The sequence below is a fragment of the Mesoplodon densirostris genome, chromosome 19 (genome assembly GCF_025265405.1).
Source record: "Mesoplodon densirostris isolate mMesDen1 chromosome 19, mMesDen1 primary haplotype, whole genome shotgun sequence".
In the NCBI taxonomy this organism is placed as follows: Eukaryota; Metazoa; Chordata; class Mammalia; order Artiodactyla; family Ziphiidae; genus Mesoplodon; species Mesoplodon densirostris.
Genome location: NC_082679.1, coordinates 59,538,365 through 59,557,854, shown reverse-complemented (window position 1 = coordinate 59,557,854; position 19,490 = coordinate 59,538,365). Strand labels below are relative to the sequence as shown.

The 19,490-nt window shown below is 48.4% G+C and overlaps 1 protein-coding gene across 1 annotated transcript in view; it reads right to left on the bottom strand.

Annotated features, from left to right (window-relative positions):
* Nucleotides 1-19,490, bottom strand: part of PLCG2 (phospholipase C gamma 2) — a 150,219-nt gene that overhangs the window by 71,101 nt on the left and 59,628 nt on the right. The window contains exons 6-7 of the mRNA XM_060083899.1: nucleotides 11,913-11,997; nucleotides 10,316-10,399 (exon numbers count right to left, since the gene is read on the bottom strand). Of these exons, the coding sequence (XP_059939882.1) occupies nucleotides 10,316-10,399; nucleotides 11,913-11,997 (169 nt within the window). The remainder of the gene's footprint in view (nucleotides 1-10,315; nucleotides 10,400-11,912; nucleotides 11,998-19,490) is intronic.

Here is a 19,490-nt window from a genome sequence, read left to right as displayed (position 1 = left end):
CAGGTAAGACAACAGCTCTGTGGACTGAGTTTTGGGTAGGGATGTACAAAAAACAGCAATAGCATGGTGGGTCTTTTCCTGAAAGCAGCTGGGAGGCCATTCTGGGGGTGCAGCGGGTACTGGGCGTTTCTCCGCCTGGGTGCCAGCATAACTGCAGGGAAAGCTGTCCCTCACCATCTCTGGCCACAGATGCTTGAGGACACGCCAGTGCGTGTGAGCAGGGGGCTGGCTGAGGAGCTGACGGGCACTGGATGGTCCCCTGCGGGGTCCACTCAAGACTCCTGGGGACCAGCAGGTTGGTAGGGCAGAGGGTAGTCACGAGCTCCCTCTGGCAGCAACCAGTTTAACAACTGGTATCAGCACTTGCCAGCTAAGCACCGGCCTCACCTGGGTCATGCCAACCATGAGACACCAAGAAACTGAAGACCCAGCCAAGGAGGTTGAGAGCCAGCAGAAGGTGAGGTACGAGAAGAAGGAAGACAGTGCAGCATCCAAAAGCCAAGTGACAATATCAAGGAGAGAGTGGCCAACTGTCACGTGGATCACATGCCACAGAACGAACAAAACAAAGACCAGAGGATGGACCACTGTACTTGTCAAGGCGGAGGTCAATGGTGATGACAAGGTGAACTGCTGTGGGGTAAGAGGCATGGAAACACCACTGGAATGGGCTCCAGAGGTGGAGGGAGGGAAGGAAGTGCAGACGGCGGTATAGACGGCACTCTTGGAATAGGTCACTCTACAGGGTCAGAGAAATGGGGCGGCAGCCAGAAGGGGGAGGTGTGTCAGGAGGATGTTCTAAAGATGGAAGAATGTGCAGCATGTGTTATGCGTAGAACTGCGTCCCCCAAAAGACATGTCCAGGTCCTAACACCACCTGTGAATGCAGCCTTATTTGGAAACAGGGTCTTTGAAGATGCCATCAAGGTAAGTTGAGGTCATGCTAGATTAGGGTGGCCCTAAATCCAATGAATGGAGTCCTAACAAAGAGGGAGATTTGCAGACACACACACACAGAGACGGTGCCCATGGGATGATGGAGGCAGAGACTGGAGAGGTGCGTCTACAAGGTAAGGAGCACCCAGGATCGCCAGCAAATGGCAGAGGCTGGAGAGGGGCAAGGAACAGATCATCCCCTAGAGCCATCAGAGGGGAGTGGCTCTGCCCACACCTGGCTTCAGACTTAATCTCTAGAACTGTGAGAGAATGAAGTTCTGCTCTTTTAAGCCACTCAGTTGTGGGTCCTTTGTTATGGCTGCCCTGGGAAACGGACAGGGCGTGCTTGCGAGCTGATGCAGGGCAGCCCCGACCTCAGTCACTCCTTGGGCCAATCCTATTAGGAAAGCAGTAAAATAAACCCTGTTTCAGAAGCAAGAAACGGGCTCAGGGAACACACATAATGGTTCCAAGGTTATATACCGAGAACGTCAAGGGGCCAGAATTTCAACCCAGGTCCACCCTGGTCAATTGCCACTGCCCCACACAGTATGTGCAAAGGCACATAATATAAATGACAACATCCTAGCAACGAGGGCAGAATGCTCTAGATACTATGAGCACACAGGGGAGGCAGCAATTAATTTATCTTCGCATTACCGTGTACGGTTACATGGCCAAATCCCGCCAAGCCAGGGCATTCAGCCCTCTGTGACTCTGGGCAACACCTCTGACGCCCTGCGACCCCGATAAAAGCTCAATAAGGTCAGGGTGACGTCTGTTTAGTTGACCACTGTGCCTTCTTGAGTCACCCATTTATTGAATGGATGACTAAAATAATAAATTAATTTCTCTGGGGAAAAGTAAAAGGCTACAGGGAAACTCAATTAAATTAAAATTAAGTTAAATTAAAAGGCTACAGGGAGGGCTTCCCTGGTGGCACAGTGGTTAGGAGTCCGCCTGCCAATGCAGGGGACACGGGTTCGGGACCTGGCAGATCCCATATGCCGCGGAGCAACTAAGCCCATGAACCACAACTACTGAGCCCGCGCACCGTGCTCTGCAATAAGAGAAGCCACTGCAAGGAGAAGCCCGCGCACCGCAACGAAGACCCAACGCAGCCAAAAATAAAAATATATAAAATAAATTAAAAACAAAAAGGCTACAGGGAAAAGTAACCTATGACTTTTGGTCCTCAGGAGAAGAGGAGGTTACCAGCTAGACAAGGGAAGGGGCCACACCAAAGGAAGGGGACAGAAATGACGGCCCAGAGGCCCCGAGGTCCATCTAAGGTCAGGGACTTGCATCTCCCCACGTCGCTGTGGGTGATCACATCCTCTGGGGCTGCAACTTGCCCAACACACTCTCTGTGCTTTGCGGGTCATGTGAAGCGGCCATGGGGACAAACCACAGTGATAGGAAAGCGAACCAGATTCACGGCTAACTTCCGCACTGTGGACCCTTCTCTCCCCTGACCACTGATCAGGACAGCCTGTGATATTCCCTAGACTCCTCCACCAACATAGGACAGAATGTTAGTTGCTCTCCTCCCACACGCTCACACCCATGGAAAATCTGGAAGAGTAAACATCCAACTTCTTATTGAATGTATAATGGTAGGTATAATCATGGGTGGGCTTGCAGGTATTTTAATTTCCTTTTTATTTTATAATGCACTTTCAACTTTTACGGACTGCATATGCATTACTTTGCTTGTAGTACAATGTATCCAGATATCAGAAACAAACTTCCTGTCGAGGGCTGCCTCGTCTTCTGTTTCTGTACATGAGATATCAAAAGACATGCTGGGAAATCCACTGACTGTGACCAAGATGGTCTTTTATTTTTAATTTATTTTATTGAAGATTACAATGCTGTGTTAACTTCTGCCGTACAGCGAAGTGATTCAGTTATACACATATATCTATCTAGATATCTATATATTCTTTTCCATATGGTTTGTCACAGGATATTGAATATAGTTCCCTGTGCTGTACAGTGGGACCTCGTTGTCTGTCCATTCTCTATATAACAGTTTGCATCTACTAATCCCAAACTCCCAATCCATCCCTCCCCCACTCCCCCTCCCCTCCCCCTTGGCAACCACGAGTTTGTTCTCTACGCCTGTGGGTCTGTTTCTGTTTCGTACATAACTTCAGTTGTTCCATATTTTAGATTCCACATATAACTGATATATATTTGTCTTTCTCTTTCTGACTTACTTCACTGAGTATAATAGTCTCTACGTCCATCCACGTTGCTACAAATGGCATTATTTCATTCTTTTTTCATGGCTGAGTAATATTCCATTGTATATATGTACCACATCTTCTTCATCTGTTCCTCTGTTGATGAACATTTAGGTTGCTTCCATGTCCAAGATGTTCTTTTAGAAACAGGACAGAGAGCAGGAGCACCAGCGGCCAGCTGCCCTCACCTCCTCCCAGGGGAATTCTGCCTCATAAAGACAGGCTGACAGTGACAGCAGATATCATGCTCTGAGGGCAGCTTTGCATGCCAGACCCTCTGCTGGGTGACTGAGACCTTCCAGTTCTTTTTTTTTTCTACCAGTTCTTTTAATCTTCACAACAACCATCTAGGATAGCTACCGTCACCTCATGACGGTCAGGAAATTTAATACTGCTCCTAGCCAAAAGCAATGCTTAAGGAAAACCAGTGCCACCTTAAATTATAGCAGAGTTGTTTTCTACTTTAACAGGCAAACAAGCAACAGAAATCACCTATATTCAGACCCCAGTGGGACAGATAGTAATGGGATGGCAGAGAGCTGTGTGTGTTTATGTTCCCTGGCACCTTGCAAGGCTGGGAAGGCATTTGTTCTTTCAACTGCACTGGACATAATTTGTGAGCCGTTTACTAATCAGTAAACGCTGGAGCCACTGGAGAGCGACTCAGACTTGGGTTCATGGGAACCCATGGTGGACAGACGGCCCCAGGATCTCCACCTCCTGGTATTCAGACCCTTGCCTTATCCCTGTAACTTGCAAAGGTAATGGATGTACACACTTATGTGCATATTATTACATGATGATGTTTTTATATGCTTGGAGAACCCGTCTTGCTGGCTTTGAGGAAACAAACAGCCATGCAGGGAGCCCCATACATGGAGAAGCCGTGGGCAGCCACTAGGAGCTGCAGGCGGCCAACAAGAAGCTGGAGCCCTCAGTCCTACAACCGCAAGGAACTGAATGCTGCTACCCCCACATGAGCACGGAAGCCGATCTTTTCCCATCTGAGCCTCAGATGAGACCACAGCCTCAGTGGAAATCTTAAACGCAGCTTTTTGTGAAACCCCAAAGCAGAGAATCCAGCTAAGGCACACCTGGATGCCTGAGCCCCAGAAACTGAGAGAGCAAACGTGCATCGTGGTAATACTGTTATGTACATGCCAGCAATACAGAACTCATACACATAATACGTAAGCAATACATAAGTAATACAGAACCCTAACGCATTTCCAAACTAATCTACTAGAGGGTACCAAGAATAGAGCATGTGAAAGAGCAGGGGGTAAAAACAGATGAATCAACAGTAACCCAACCACCTAATCCCATGGGGTTGAAACTCCAGTCCTGGGCCGAGAGCAAGAGTGATATTAGTCAACCATCTTCACTTATAATCAGGGCCTGTAAATGCCAGACCCCCAGCCTCCAGTAACCCAAGGGGGGACTTCACAGGTCTGCTGGGGAGGCAGCAAAGTAGCAGTGATGAAGCTGGGTATTAGATTCAAATATTTAAGGAAGAAAAAACACAATGTCTTAGGTTTGCTTCAAAACCATCTGAGAAGAGGGAGGTGGGTAAGGGCATAGATGAAATAAGATGACCATGAGTTAACCATTGCTGAAAACTGGCTGCCAGGTGCTTGGGGGTTTGTTATACTATCATCTCTGCTTGTCTCTGTTTGAAATTTCCCTTAATACCAAAGTTTAAAAAATTAAAAAGAAGTATCAGTGGGTGGGCAGTGAAGCTGAGCACAGGAGAACTCAAATTCTAGCTCTGCAGCTTACTCACCTCATGACCTCCAGCAAGTAACCGGCGTGTCAGCAAGTTCATCCCCCAAATGAGGATAATAGCAGTACCTCTCCCACAGGGTTGCCAGGAGAATTAAATGTATGTAAGACATATAGCACAGCGCCCAGCACAGAGTTCACACTTAGGAAATGTTAGCTCTGATCTTTATTCACAATACTGTTATGACAGCCTAGTTAGAAGTATATCCCCCCTCAGGGGGGACACACATGGAATTAAATTTCTTATCTTCCTGCTGCTGCCAAACTTTTGGAAGCTTTGAGGCTTCACAGCAGCAACGTAAGCGAGTGGTTAGACACAAGGAGGGACTGGCAACTTCAAATTGGAAACCTATAGCTACTGATAAGCAGGACCCCACTCCCTGGACTTAGGTCTGGGCATCATCAATCACCATGAATGGCCCTGTCTCCCCAAGGAGCCCAAGAAAGCCAGCTGCGCCCCTAACAGCACAGAGGAAATGCTTTTCTCTGCCCTGAGCTTCCAGTGAGGAGCTCAGTAAGTAAATGATATGCTGAAAGGGGAGAAGCATTTATCTACACAAGAGCACTGAGGCTTCTCAAGTTGGCCAGTAACTATCTATAGAGCCTGGGGCTTTGTTATTCAAATTCCAAGTCACTGAATTAAAATATGCAGTGGCCGGACTGGACAGTTACACCCTCCAGTGATGGAGAGGCTGCTGACCCAGAAGGTCTTAGGGACTGGGTAGGTGACATAAATTAGCAGAGAGAGCTGGATGGGGGGTTGGGGGAAGGGCTGGGGCAAACCACAGAAAGCAGGCTTCCCCCCACCGCGCAGAGGCTGCCACATAGAGCCACATCTCGATTTTTCTTTTCCCAAGAGAAGTGAAAAATCTGGATCTTACTAAGAAATCTCCCAAGTTTTAAATGTAGGCAATTCATTTTAAAAACATTTAAACCATTAGGCCAAGTACAACCGAATGCTGGCTGAATGTGGCATTCTGGCCACCAGGGTAACCTCTGGTACGTACAGATGTTTTTCCCCAAAACTGGGTCATCTAGGGTACCCCCGGAGGACTCTGGGATTCCGCAGAAATCTGACTCAAATTTCTTTCCCTTCCTTCTCCCTCTCAAACACATACATGAGCTTTAGAAAGCACCACAATGAAAAGTGCTCTTATGTGGAATTTTATCACGGTGGAGACCACCAGTGGTGGGTAACCTGTACTGGCAGATGCAACAGCTTTTCTGGGAACCTTACTCCCAAGCTTCACCTGCTCTCTGCCTGATGAGACAGTATCTTGAAATTTCCAGACAAACGATTATAAAACCTGTTTTTTGCAACTACTTATCTTGAGTGAATCAAGTTTTTCTCAGTCCTGGTCAACTGCCTAAGACAGCAATTGTCATTATTCTGGATTTCATTTATATACTATCATCACAACATTGTCATTGCTCTCAAGAATTGATTATGAATGAAAGTTATAGATTTTAACGTAAAAAGTGTTCTGATCGGCTTTTATGCAGCAGAGTTTTCTTAATTAAGGTTTCGTACAAAAAAGGGGAGCGGGGTTAGATAGCTTTAAAGTTGTATAACCAATGACCTGATTTAATACCTTCATTTTACAGAGGAGGCTGAGTGACGGGGGAAAGATGGCTTTTCGCAAAATCACTTGGTCAGTGACAGGTCAAGTTGGGGCTGGAATCCAGGTCTTTCAACCTCCAAAGCCTACGATCTTTCTACTCTATTTGGCAAACCAAGAATTAATTATCACTTGTGAGAAAAAGTGAACACACTGCAACTGAATCTTTTACTCTATGAAATAATGTATTTTTCCCCAATCTAGGCAGACAAGAAATGCTTCTCCCATTTCTCTACCTCAGATACGTCCGAAGTCCCAAGGCCAGTGGTCACCTATCAAGAGGCCTCACCCTGCGGCCAGCCGTCTTTCACACTCATCACTTTAAAATGCCTGCACTCTTGACCTCCAGTCCCTCGTCAGTCCTCCCCAGAGCCCGGTGGGGCAGGAATCATAGCCCCGATTGCACGGATGAGAAGATCGAGGCTGGGAGTGGTCAGTGACTGGCCCAAGATCACGCACAGCCGAAGAAAGCAGATCCGTCTTGCTGCAAGTCCTACCCGCTCTCTGCTTCCTCGTGGCTCTGCTCTGGACCCACCTCGGCCCCCTGCAAAGGCCTTTTCCAACAGTAACAGCAGTAACCACCCACCAGGCATGCTGCTCCCTGCATTGAATTGAATGCCTCCCTTTTTAAGCCTTATGCTTTATGGGACATTTTTTTTTTTATTGCAAAAGTAACGTGCTACTTGGAACAAGTTGAAAACGGAGTGGTGCAAAGACAAATTTAGTTCTCTCTCCTGAGCATCTTTCCAAATCCCTCCAGGACATACACAAAATCAGCATTAAATGTGAGGGGCTTCCCTGGTGGCGCAGTGGTTGAGAATCCGCCTGCCAATGCAGGGGACACGGGCTCGAGCTCTGGTCCGGGAAGATCCCACATGCCGCGGAGTAACTAAACCCGTGCACGACAACTACTAAGCCTGTGCTCTAGAGCCCGCGAGCCACAACTACTGAGCCTGCGCTCTAGGGCCCACCTGCCACAACTACCAAGCCCGCGTGCCTAGAACCTATGCTCCGCAACAAGAGAAGCCACCGCAATGAGAAGCCTGCTCACTGCAACAAAGAGTAGCCCCCTCTCGCCGCAACTAGAGAAAGCCCACATGCAGCAACAAAGACCCAACACAGCCAAAAATAAATAAATAAATAAAATAAATTTAAACCACAGTAATCTATTAAAAAAAACATTAAATGTGAGGTGTGTATACTCTTCCATACCTTCTCCTTGTTCATAAAAACACTCACAAACATATATAGGAGGAGTACTGTTTGTTACCAAAAAATCAGACCTAGCTCCTTGCATAATCTGCAGCTGGTTTTCCTCACAAAATACCATGAACATCCCTCCAGATGGACAGAAACACAACGGACTCAGGCTTCTTAATCAGCTGCACAGTGTCGCACAGTATGGATGGACCATAACTTACCCAGCTTCTGCTCTACTGAGAGGCATTCAGATGGCTCCCAAGTATTTTGCCAGCATAAGTAATGCTGCAATAAACAATCTAGTGATACACTCTTAGGTCTCAGTGCTTTCATTTCTCTAAAACAGAGCCCCCAAAATGCCACTGTCAGGTCAAAATGTATGCACATCTTAATTTAATTTTAAAATAGCATATTATCTATTTTTAAATAAATTTATTTATTTTAACTTATTTTTGGCTGCGTTGGGTCTTCACTGCTGCCCACGGGCTTTCTCTAGTTGCGGCGAGCGGGGGCTAGTCTTCGTTTTGGTGCGCAGGCTTCTCACTGCGGTGGCTTCTCTTGTTGCGGAGCACAGGCTCTAGGTGCGCGGGCTTCAGTAGTTGTGGCACGCGGGCTCAGCAGTTGTGGCTCGCGGGCTCCAGAACACAGGCTCAGTAGTTGTGGCGCACGGGCTTAGTTGTTCCGTGGCATGTGCGATCTTCCCGGACCAGGGCTCGAACCTGTGTCCCCTGCATTGGCAGGTGGGTTCTTAACCACTGCACCACCAGGGAAGTCCCAATAGCATATTATCTTAATGGAAAAACATATTCTCATTAACAAGGAATAAAAGTATAAAAAGAACAACACACAAAAATCTCTCAACCCAGAGACAAGTTACCATTAATAATTTGGTAAATTTCCTTCCAGAACAAGATGACAGAGTTAGTAGAACCTTGCTTACTTTAATAGGCTCAGACTAAATTCCAAGCAGACTGACGGCCACTCATATTCCCACCGCGAAGGTACGAGAGCACCATTTCCCCTCACTGTCCCCATAGCTCTATAACATTTAAAACTTTTGCCGAGGCTTCCCTGGTGGCGCAGTGGTTGAGAATCTGCCTGCTAATGCAGGGGACACGGGTTCGAGCCCTGGTCTGGGAAGATCCCACATGCCGTGGAGCAGCTAGTCCCGTGAGCCACACTACTGAGCCTGCGCGTCTGGAGCCTGTGCTCCGCAACAAGAGGCCGCGATAGTGAGAGGCCCACGCACCGCAATGAAGAGTGGCCCCCACTTGCCACAACTAGAGAAAGCCCTCACACAGAAACGAAGACCCAACACAGCAAAATTAATTAATTAATTAACTCCTACCCCCAACATCCTCTTTAAAAAAAAAAAAAAAAAACTTTTGCCAATCTAATAGATGAAAATATGATGTCACTGCCATTCCCACTTGATATTTCCTTGACTAGAAGGGAGACAGAACACTTCTCATGGGTCTCTTAGGAACATGCCGGACTTCGAAACACAGGGGAAACAAAAATATCATTCGACCATTTGCTCAAGAATCATCTTACCCATGCAGATGGCCGACAGGCACAAGAAAAGATGCTCAACATCACTAATCATCAGGGAAATGTAAATCCAAACCACAGTGAGATACCACCTCAGACTCATCAGAGTGGCCATCATCAAAAAGAACACAAATAACAAACGCTGGGGAGGGTGTGGAGAAAAGGAAACCCTCCTACACTGTTGATGGGAATATAAACTGATGCAGCCACTGTGGAAAACAGTATGGAGGTTTCTCAGAAAACTAAAAATAGAGTTACCATATGACCCAGCACGTCCACTCCTGGGTATATATCCGAAAGAAACAAAAGCACTAATTCGAAAAGATACATGCACCCCAATGTTCATAGCAGCATGATTAATAATTGTCAAGATACAGAAGCAACCTAAGTGTCCATCAGCAGATGAATGGATAAAGAAGATGGGATAGATTATATATATATATACACACACACACACACACACACACAGTGGAATACTACTCAGCCATAAACAAGAATGAAATAATTACCATTTGCAACAACACGGATGGACTTGGAGGGTATCATGCTAAGTGAAATAAGTTAGACAGAGAAAGACAAATATTGTATGATATCACTTACATGTGGAATCTAAAAAATACAACAAACTAGTGAATATAACAAAAAAAGAAACAGACCCACAGATATAGAGAACAAATTAGTGGTTACCAGTAGGGAGAGGGAAGGGAGGAGGGGCAGTATAGGGGTAGGGGATTAAGAGGTACAAACTATTACATATAAAATAAGCTACAAGCATATACTGTACAACACAGGGACTATAACCCATATTCTATAATAACTATAAATGGAGTATAACCTTTAAAAATTATGAATCACTATATTGTACACCTGTAACTCATATAATATTGTACACCAACTATACTTCAATTTTGAAAAGTAAGGTAAAATAAGACTATCAAAACCTTCAAAAAGTGAATGGGAAAGAAAGAATCATCTTACCAATTTTTGCTGTTCAAACATAAGTTTTTTATAGAAGAGATGGAACTGTTCAAAGCTGAGTTCATCTTTGTGTGCGCCTATTTCCTGTAAATATAAAAAACAAGTGACCGCACGATTTTTCTTGTCCACCACAAGAATGCCTCTTCCCTGTTCACAGAAATACCATGGCTCTGCTACAACACTGGTTAAAATCAAACTTGCATTCCTCTGAACCCAACTGTCCACAAGTTTCCTAATTTATCTGCCTGGAGAACATACCCACCAGGGATCCCTGGAAAGATCCTTCCCTTGACTCTGCAAAAGGGAAGGATCTTAGCCAGAATTCCAAGAGCCATAACGCAGAACTCCTCCTTTTGGGGGCAGAAGACACTTTCAAATCTAGACATATTTATAGGGTGTGTATAGATAGGTCATTTTTAAAAGCATAAGAAAATGAACCGAGCCTTTAGAATTAACAGAGCTCAACTCCAGTCAAGGTCTGCCCCCTGAATGGCTTAACAGCTTCGGGCAAATCACTTGACCCTCTCAGACCCTCCGTTTCTTCATCTGTAAAATGGGAGAACCACCATTACCCTCCTCGGACTTCCTTGAAACCAAACCAGATAACATCCACGTAGCACCTGCTTGGTAAAGGCTTGATAAAGAACAAAATTCCAACTACGTGGTGGTCAGTGGTAAATGCCTCTCCCATCTCTCTTCTGTCAGTCCCCACCGTTCTCTGGCTTTGCCTTCTTGGACTAGTTCGAAGGATGGGGGCGGGCCAAAAGACGGCTTGATAAGCCATAAAGTGGGTGAACTGTTCCGGGAGCTCACTGGTGTAAAAATGAATGGGCTTCTTCCGCTGAGGAATCCTGTGACATGCCCCTGTGAGGCCACCAACTGGGGCTACTGGGATAGAGTGTTGTTGGGTTCCTTGAAGAGAGTCAATCTCTCTCTGAAGGCCAGAAAGAATGCCTATGGGTCACCTCCATCCTTACACCCTTCAGAAGAGCCCCACCTGACCTACGCTACCCCATCACTCACGGAATGACCCACCCTAGGTCTACCAACGGCTTAATTACACAAGAACATAAACAAATTAAATGATGGGCGGAAGGAGGGATGGAGGGGCGGGAGGAGGGGCAGGAGGAAGGAACAGTGGATGAAGGGAGGGGTGGGTGCGAGGAGAGGGGGAGGGCAGAGGAGAGCCACCTCTGGCAACTATGCTATCAGGACTTGAATACAAAATGCCAAGTCCTTGGCAACCTACATAAGGAATCTTGCCTAATATATTCCAGAAGAAACACGTGTTCATATCATTAAAAGGAAAACAGGCTGTGGGGTAGCGAGGGAAAGGGAGAGCTGGACTGGCGGAAACGTCCCAAGTCAAGCAGCTTGGTGAACATGGTCTTCGTGGATGACGTCCTCTGCCATGACTGAGGACACGGGCTTAAGATCTTCACACAATCCCTCTGTCCGGACTAAGATGGATGAATCTGGAGGCGGGGGACTTCCTTGGGCACCATTCAATGGAGCTCAAAGGCACGTAGTGGCTTCATGGGAAAGGCACATGTAGCCCTGGGTTCACAAAGTCGCCAGGCTGAGAAACAAGACTTACCACGAACTTATCTTTGAGGAACTTGGCGCTGCTCACTTTGAAGTTGACCAGGGGCAAGATGGTCTTCAACTCTCGGAGGCTGATGCTGCAAAAGAGGGGAACCCCAGCCCCATCAGCCTTGAGGGGTGTCACGAGTGGAGGATCTGGCTGCTCCCGTCAGCTCCCATTTCTACGAGAAGACCTGCCAACAGCTGTTAGTGAGCACTAACTGGGAACAGAGACTCTGGGATCAAGACACCCGATGTGCAAAGGCTGGTCTCCACCCTTCAGGGATGCCCGTGGACACGGATCACGTTGGAGATTCGCAGTGTGGGCAGAAATGGTGTTGGATGACCTCGGCAGATATGAAATGTCACAGGGGTTCCAGCCAAGAGGAGGTCACTGAAGGCCAGAGGCAGGCAGGGGAAGGAGCCAACCTTCTCTGAACACCTACTATGTGCCAGGCTACCCCGGGGATCTCCAGGCAATGACGTCACCTCGCCCCTCGCTACGCTTGACCGCCCACACAGTATGCATTCTCGAACCCCAAGGTTCAGAACAGGCAACGGGGATGGGGGCAGGGTATGCGGCTCGAGGTCGGAGCTGGTCTGACGACCTGAGGAGGTGGGCACCATTATCACTCCACGCAGCAGGTGAAGAAACCGAGGCTCAGAGACGTCGGGTGCTGGCACGCGGTGGAGGCGGACTCCAGTGCAGCCTGCCTCTGGGTCTGCCTGTCACCACTGCATTTGAAGCCTCTCAGGGAATGCCACAAACAGTGATGGAGGGTGGCGGGTCAAGGGCATGAGATCCAGACCCTCGTGGCTGCACAGCCAAGTGTCCGGCAGAGCGAGAGAGGGTGGTCTGGGCGGCCTCTGGTGTGGCCACAGAAAACTGTTCTGCCTTCTTGGAGACGTCAGACTAGAAAGGGGTTGTGCGGGGCCAGGAAGGAAGTCTGCCCGGGCTGTGGGCAGAAACGGCCCAGCTTCCGCCACACTGTCTACTCGGCCTCTGCCAGCACGCCCGGGAGGAAGCAGCAGGCCACACTCGGCAGCTGCCCCGGGAGACCGCCAAGAGGACTCCTGGCCACCCCAGTGTCCCCACCTCCAGCATCCCTGTCTCTCATCTAACAGCCTCCCTAACATGGGAGACCTTTATGGGCCACGTGTTCCCCACCTCCCGCCACTCCTGGGGCCGGCACCCAGGGCTTTCCCAGAGAGACGGTGAGGGCAGCACAAAGCCCCTGGCAGGCCCGGCGGGGCTGGCCGCGCAAGGAAGCGAGCAGGCTGGCTGAGACCCCCTTTCGGACCCTGCCCCCGGGGTGTCCACGAAGAGCTTGGCCAGGGCAGCATGAAGGGAGAGGAGCGGCGGGGGACGGAGCTATAAAACGAGGCAGGGAGAGGGTGCGGCCAAGCTGGTAGCCAAGGGGGCTCATCCAGGACCAAGGAAAAGGTCACCGTCCCCTGGGGAACCCAGAACGTCCAGGCAGCAACGGGGCCAAGAAACCTTCCCACAACCAGGAACAAAGGGACTGGGGAGCTGGGAGCCAGTGCAGCTGCCGGTGGGCCCGTGGAGCAAACACAGGGCCCGGGGGCATGAGAATCTGAGCACCGGGGCATCTGAGCCCACCGGCGCCAAAGGTCCCGCCTTACAGTGGAGCAACTGAGCCCCCAGGTAAAGGTGGGGGCCAAAGAGCTTCTTTGGACTCCTGTGCAGGGACTAGCCGCTCCACTACCCTACCTGCGCCTCACCCTCACTCCCCGCTCTGGGCATGTGGACCAGGACTGGCCCATGGAGCTGCCGGCGGGTAGGAAGCCAGCAGCTCCCAACTTCACCCCTCTCCCTGTCCAGGATTTGTCATCAGATCTCAGCCAAGATCATGGTGTGCCCTCTGGCCGTAACTCAGGACAGCTCTGCAGGGCCTCCCCAGAGCTCCCCACGGGCCGGCTGAGGCCGTGACTGTGACTGCATCTCAATCCAGCTGCCTTCACAGGTGTGGACATGCACACACTCCCCATAAGCTTCCTGCACACAAACCCCCATCTCAGATTCTGTTTCCTGCAGGCTCAGCCTGTGATGGTGCGTTAGGGAACCAGGGCAAGCCCTTTGGGGAGGGATGGCAGGAACTACCCCCTCCCCACGGGCACTTAACAATCATGTCAGCGTCCCTCCTCAGCTTGGCATGGTCCCAGATCCTACAACACTGCACCCTGGGGCAGCCTTTACCAAACAACTGAGGTTGGCAGCCCCAGGAAACTTACCTGCCACCCTGAGGCTGGTAACCAACACCTCCACCACCCCTGGCTTCTTGTAATAGTAATAAACATTCATTAGTGTTTACCGTCAGCCAGGCACTGGCCAAGCACTCATCACAAAGGAACCCACTGAATCTTCAAACCAATCCCAGGAGGTAGGAACTATGATCTCTCTTACAGATTAGGAAACTAAGGCACAGAGAAGTTAAGTAACTTACCCAAACTCATACAACCAGTAAGTGTTAGTGCTGAGATTCAAACCTCAGCGCTGCCCAACAGAAGTTTCTAGGATGACGGAAACGTTCTGTATCAGGGCTGTCCAATGTGGCTAGGGTGACCAAGGAACTGAATTTTAAAATTTTTATTTAATTTTAATTACTTTAGATTTAAATAGTCACATGTGGACAGTGCAGCTCTAGAAGCCTGCTCCTCTAAGCAGGGTCCCTGGAACGCACGCCCGTATCAACATCAGTTGGAAATTTGTTAGAAATGCAAATTCATGATCCCCATCCAGACCCAGTGAAACAGAACTTCTGCAGGACAGGCAGTGTACCTCTGTGGGTAAAGCTCCCCCAGACTGTCCGACGTGCTAGAGCCAGGACTGCTGACCGCAGGGAACCTATTTGCATGCCTGCTGAAGACAGAACTGGACCACACACCTGCACGCCCAACCCTCCCGTCTCCTAAAGGCCAGGCTGAGCAAGAACAGGAAGTGCACACTCGGTTTATGCAAAGTCAGTGTCGTATGCCGAGGGGCAAAGGGCAAAGTGGGAAAGAAATGTCCACAGCGACAACCTGCTCCCAGACCGTAGGTCTGCTGGCCCCTCTGCAGGACTCAGCCCGTGAGCCTCACCCTGAGGAAGGCAATTCCAGTGACCACGCCCCACCCCCGAAGGGTCAGGGGCTTTCGCAAGGGGTATTTTGACGGAAGAAGTTTTCACCTAATGCACTGACCTTAGAACCTAATTCCCAGGTAAGAGGCAACTAAACTCTAAAGACTCAAAAAGAGGGGGTTTGTGGAAACCTGGCCAAGATTCATGTTAAACGATTCATGCTTTTGACTCAGTCTCCCCAGGTCTGGAAATGTTATAAGGAAAGCTTCCAAAGTGAGAACGTTCTGGTTGTCCCTTGTTACAATGCTATGTCTGCGAATGAAAAGGGAGGGCTTCGTTCATCTGACCAACACTACAAAGACCGAACCAGCTGGATCCCCGACCTCAAGAGACCCCACCGGTGTGAACAGCAATAACAGGGGCAAGACTCTAAGAAAGCAGAGGGCGTCCAGCCAACGGGACAGCCTGGCACTAAGACAGAGAACCCTACGATGACCCCGAAAACGCTTCCCGTGAGGGTCGCTCCATAACGTTCCCTCTGAACACAATTCAGTGAAACTGTGAACATTAGGAAAAACCGGACACAAACTAGATGACAAACAAAAGGCAACGTTTCAAGCCAAATATCGGAGCCCATTGGTTGAATTACAACGTAGGCGTTAATACTGTTCCCAGAGAGTTGCAACAAAATGTAAACATGTTCCTGGTTTAAGGTGAAAACAGTTTCCCCTCCTTTCACAGGGACTGGACTTAGTGACTGGTTCCCAGAAGATAGAGCGGGGGCAGGTGGGGGGTGGTCTTTACAAAGGAGAGATCGGGAAGACGCCACCTTGGCCAGGAAATCAAGGTTTCCATCACCCTTGACAAGCCACGGTGAAAGCAGGCACCTCTTGAGCGAGGTGAAGAAAAAGACCTTCACCTCTGTGATATTCTTCCCAAACACAACCTCAGGTTACCCTTAACTCCACTCTAATCATGACCAAAATATCAGACTAACACAAACGGACGGACATGTTACAGAATACCTGAGACCTACTCCTCAAAACTGTCAAGGTCATGAAAGACAAGGGAAATGGAGAAAGCGTCACAGCCTAGAGGAGACCAAAGGGGCGGAACAACTAAGTACAATGTGGGGTCTTGGGTGGGATCCAAGACCAGGAGAAGGACACGGGTGGAAAAAATGGTGAATTCCAATAAAGTCTAGGGTTTACCTAACAGTCATAGAGCAAATGTGGTCTGTCAAGTTTTGACATGAATGATGTGAACTGTAGGGAAAACTGGCCAAAGAGGTATATGAGAAATCTCTGTGCCATCTTTGCAACTTTTCTCTAAACGTAACATTATTCCAAAATTTTTAAATTAGTTAAAGAAGAATACAATGGAAAGTCATATGTATAGTTACATATTAATGAAGTAAAATGAAAAACAAACCAATAAATAAAGTTGAGGATGGAAATCTACTGAAAACAATTGTACCCAGAGTTAAACAGTGCCTACCACTTAATGTCAAATTCACACCAATTTTTTCTAGTTTTCAGTAGTTCCAAAATTTTCTATAACGAACATGAGTTACTTTCATAATATATATACACTACCAAACGTAAAATAGATAGCTAGTGGGAAGCAGCCACATAGCACAGGGAGATCAGCTTGGTGCTTTGTGACCACCTAGAGGGGTGGGATAGGGAGGGTGGGAGGGAGACTCAAGAGGGAGGGAATATGAGGATATATGTAGATGTATAGCTGATTCACTTTGTTATACAGCAGAAATTAACACTGTAAAGCAATTATATTCCAATAAAGATGTTTAAGAAAAACAAAAAACACAGGCTTGGGGTTCCCTGGTGGTCCAGTAGTTAAGCCACTGAGCTCCTAATGCAGGGTGTGCCAGTTCAATCCCTGGTCAGGGAACTAAGATCCCACATGCTTTGCAGCACGGCCAAAAAATAAAATTAAATAAAACATAGGCTTGTTTACCATATCTAAAAAAAAAAGTCCATGTGATATTTTTAAATGGGCAAAGGACTTGTCTAGATATTTCTCCAAAGAAGATATACAAATGGCAAAAAGCACATGAAAAGATGCTCAAGATCTGTAGTCATTAGGAAGATGCAAATCAAAACCAAAATGAGATACTACTTTACACTCACTGGGATGGCTGGAGGGAGGGAAGGGAGGGTGGGGGAGGAAGGAAGGGAGGGAGGGAGGGAGGGAGGGAGGAGGTTAGGTGTTGGCAAGGAAGTGAGAAAAACATGAAATCCTGTTGCTCTGCTGGTGGGAATGTATAATGGTTGCAGCTGCTGTGGAAAACAGTAGGCAGTTCATCAAAAAATGGAACAGTATTACCATTTGATCCTGCAATTCCACTTCTGGGTAATGCACAAAAGAACTGAAAGCAGAGACTGGATACCCATATTCACAGCAACAATACTCACAATAGCCAAAAGGTGGAAGCACCTGGAGTAAGTGTCCATGGACAGATGGAGGGATAAACACAATGTGTTATATGCACATAGTGGAATATTATTCGGCCTTAAAAAGGAAAGAAATTCTGACACTTGCTACAGTCACGTGGGTGAACCATGAAGACATCATGCTCGGTGAAGTAAGCCAGTCACAAAATGCAGCATCCTTCCACACATATGCCCATGGGAGTCAAATTCACAGAGACAGAAAATATTGGGTCATTTTACAGAAAAACCTCAACGACCTTTTTGGCCAACCCAATAGCACAGCGGTTACCAGTGGCTGCAGAGAGGGTAATAGAGTGAGGGCTTAATGCGTACAGAGCTTCAGTTTTGCAAGAAGGGTAGAGCTCTGCAGACGGGTGGTGATGGCAGCACAGCAGCATGAACGCACAGAAGTGCACACTGAAAATGGCAAGACTTATGTTATGTATATTTCACCACAATGAAACCAACCCGTACTTTTCAGTCAAAGGAGGTCACAGTGGGGAAGGGAAGATTTCTGCCTTTTACCAGCTTAGTGATCAGTTAAGCCACAGCTGACTGGCTAGGTTGCTGTGGACAAGTGATCTAACCTCTCCTGGCCTCATATCCTCATAAAATGGACCAGAGGGGGCCCAGCTCACCAGCCTGAGAGCCTTCGTTCCATACGCTTTCCCCAATTCCCTAAGTAAGGAGAGTGCTCAGAGCGGCGGGTGTTACAAAGTGAGTCCTCAGCAAATGCCAGCTGCTGCCATTTTGCCTCCCGAGAGGCTGAAAAGGGAAACATGCTCAGGCCAACAAAAACCCGGGATTGGACACTGCCCGAGCCGGGCCAGCCCACAGTCTGCCTCCCATCCCCAGACTCTTTCCTTTGTGCTGCAGCTCCTTTGTTTTCTTCCAGGAAACGGGACCACTATGCGAGACAGGAAAGGAGGGAGACTGGCAGAAGTCAACTGCCCTTTCATTGGCACCTTGGTCAAGTTCCTTTTGAAAAACTCCCTCTGGGCCTCACAGAACCACAGGAAAGGTGGGATTTTCCACGTGTTGACAGAGCAGCAGGGCTGTGCCCAGCGGAAGGGAGGTGGGGGAGCGGGAACGGTAAGCAAGGAACAAGGAATCATGGCCAGAGACAGACGTGCTCTCTGCTGAAGGTTCTGGAAAGGACTTCTCTGCAGAGGACTTGCAAGAATCCATTCTGAGCGAGAGAGCTGGAGGGAGGCTCCCATTTCTTGACAACAGAAGTTGGAGAAGCAGACTGTGGAAGCAGATCAACAACGCCGTACCCCACCATGTGGAGAGAGGGCCCAGGAGGGCTCCCTCTCTCAGCTCTGTGCCAGCCTCAGCTGTGAATCACGCCAAAGCCACAGGGAAGGGAAACAGTCATGGGAGGCTCCACCTCCGAGACTGAAAGAGGCCAATGTGTATAAAATCCCCCAGCGCGGGGACCTCGCTTGATCCACCCTCCGTAACACAGGCCGAGCCCAGGTGTGGGACCACAGAACGCTGGCTGAGAGGAGGAGGGAGTGAAAGGAAGACGGACAGAGACACGGAGTGAGCTGCTGGCTGACCTAGCAACGTCACTAAACTTTTCACCGCTTCATGGTTACCATCTGCAAAGCATCCCGTGGGGCACGTGTACAAGAGACCACAGAGGCTCTGAAATCAACAAGTGATGGATGACACTAGCCTGACACTAGAATGCCTTAGGGATGGAAAGACTTTGAGGAACAAGAGAGGTGAGTTGTAGAGGTTACTTGTTGCCTCATTTATGACGCTGACGCCTCTTAATGGAGAATGGAAGGAAGGAAAAACATTTAAAAACTTTCAAAGAGGTCTGATGTGAGGCTAAAATGATACAATTGATTGTCAAGTGCTTAGTACAGTGCCTGGCATTCTGGGTGCTCAATAAATGGTGGTTTTTTATCTTTTTTTTTTTTTTTGTGGTACACGGGCCTCTCACTGCTGTGGCCTCTCCCGTTGCGGAGCACAGGCTCCGGATGCGCAGGCTCAGCGGCCATGGCTCACGGGCCCAACCGCTCCGTGGCATGTGGGATCTTCCCAGAC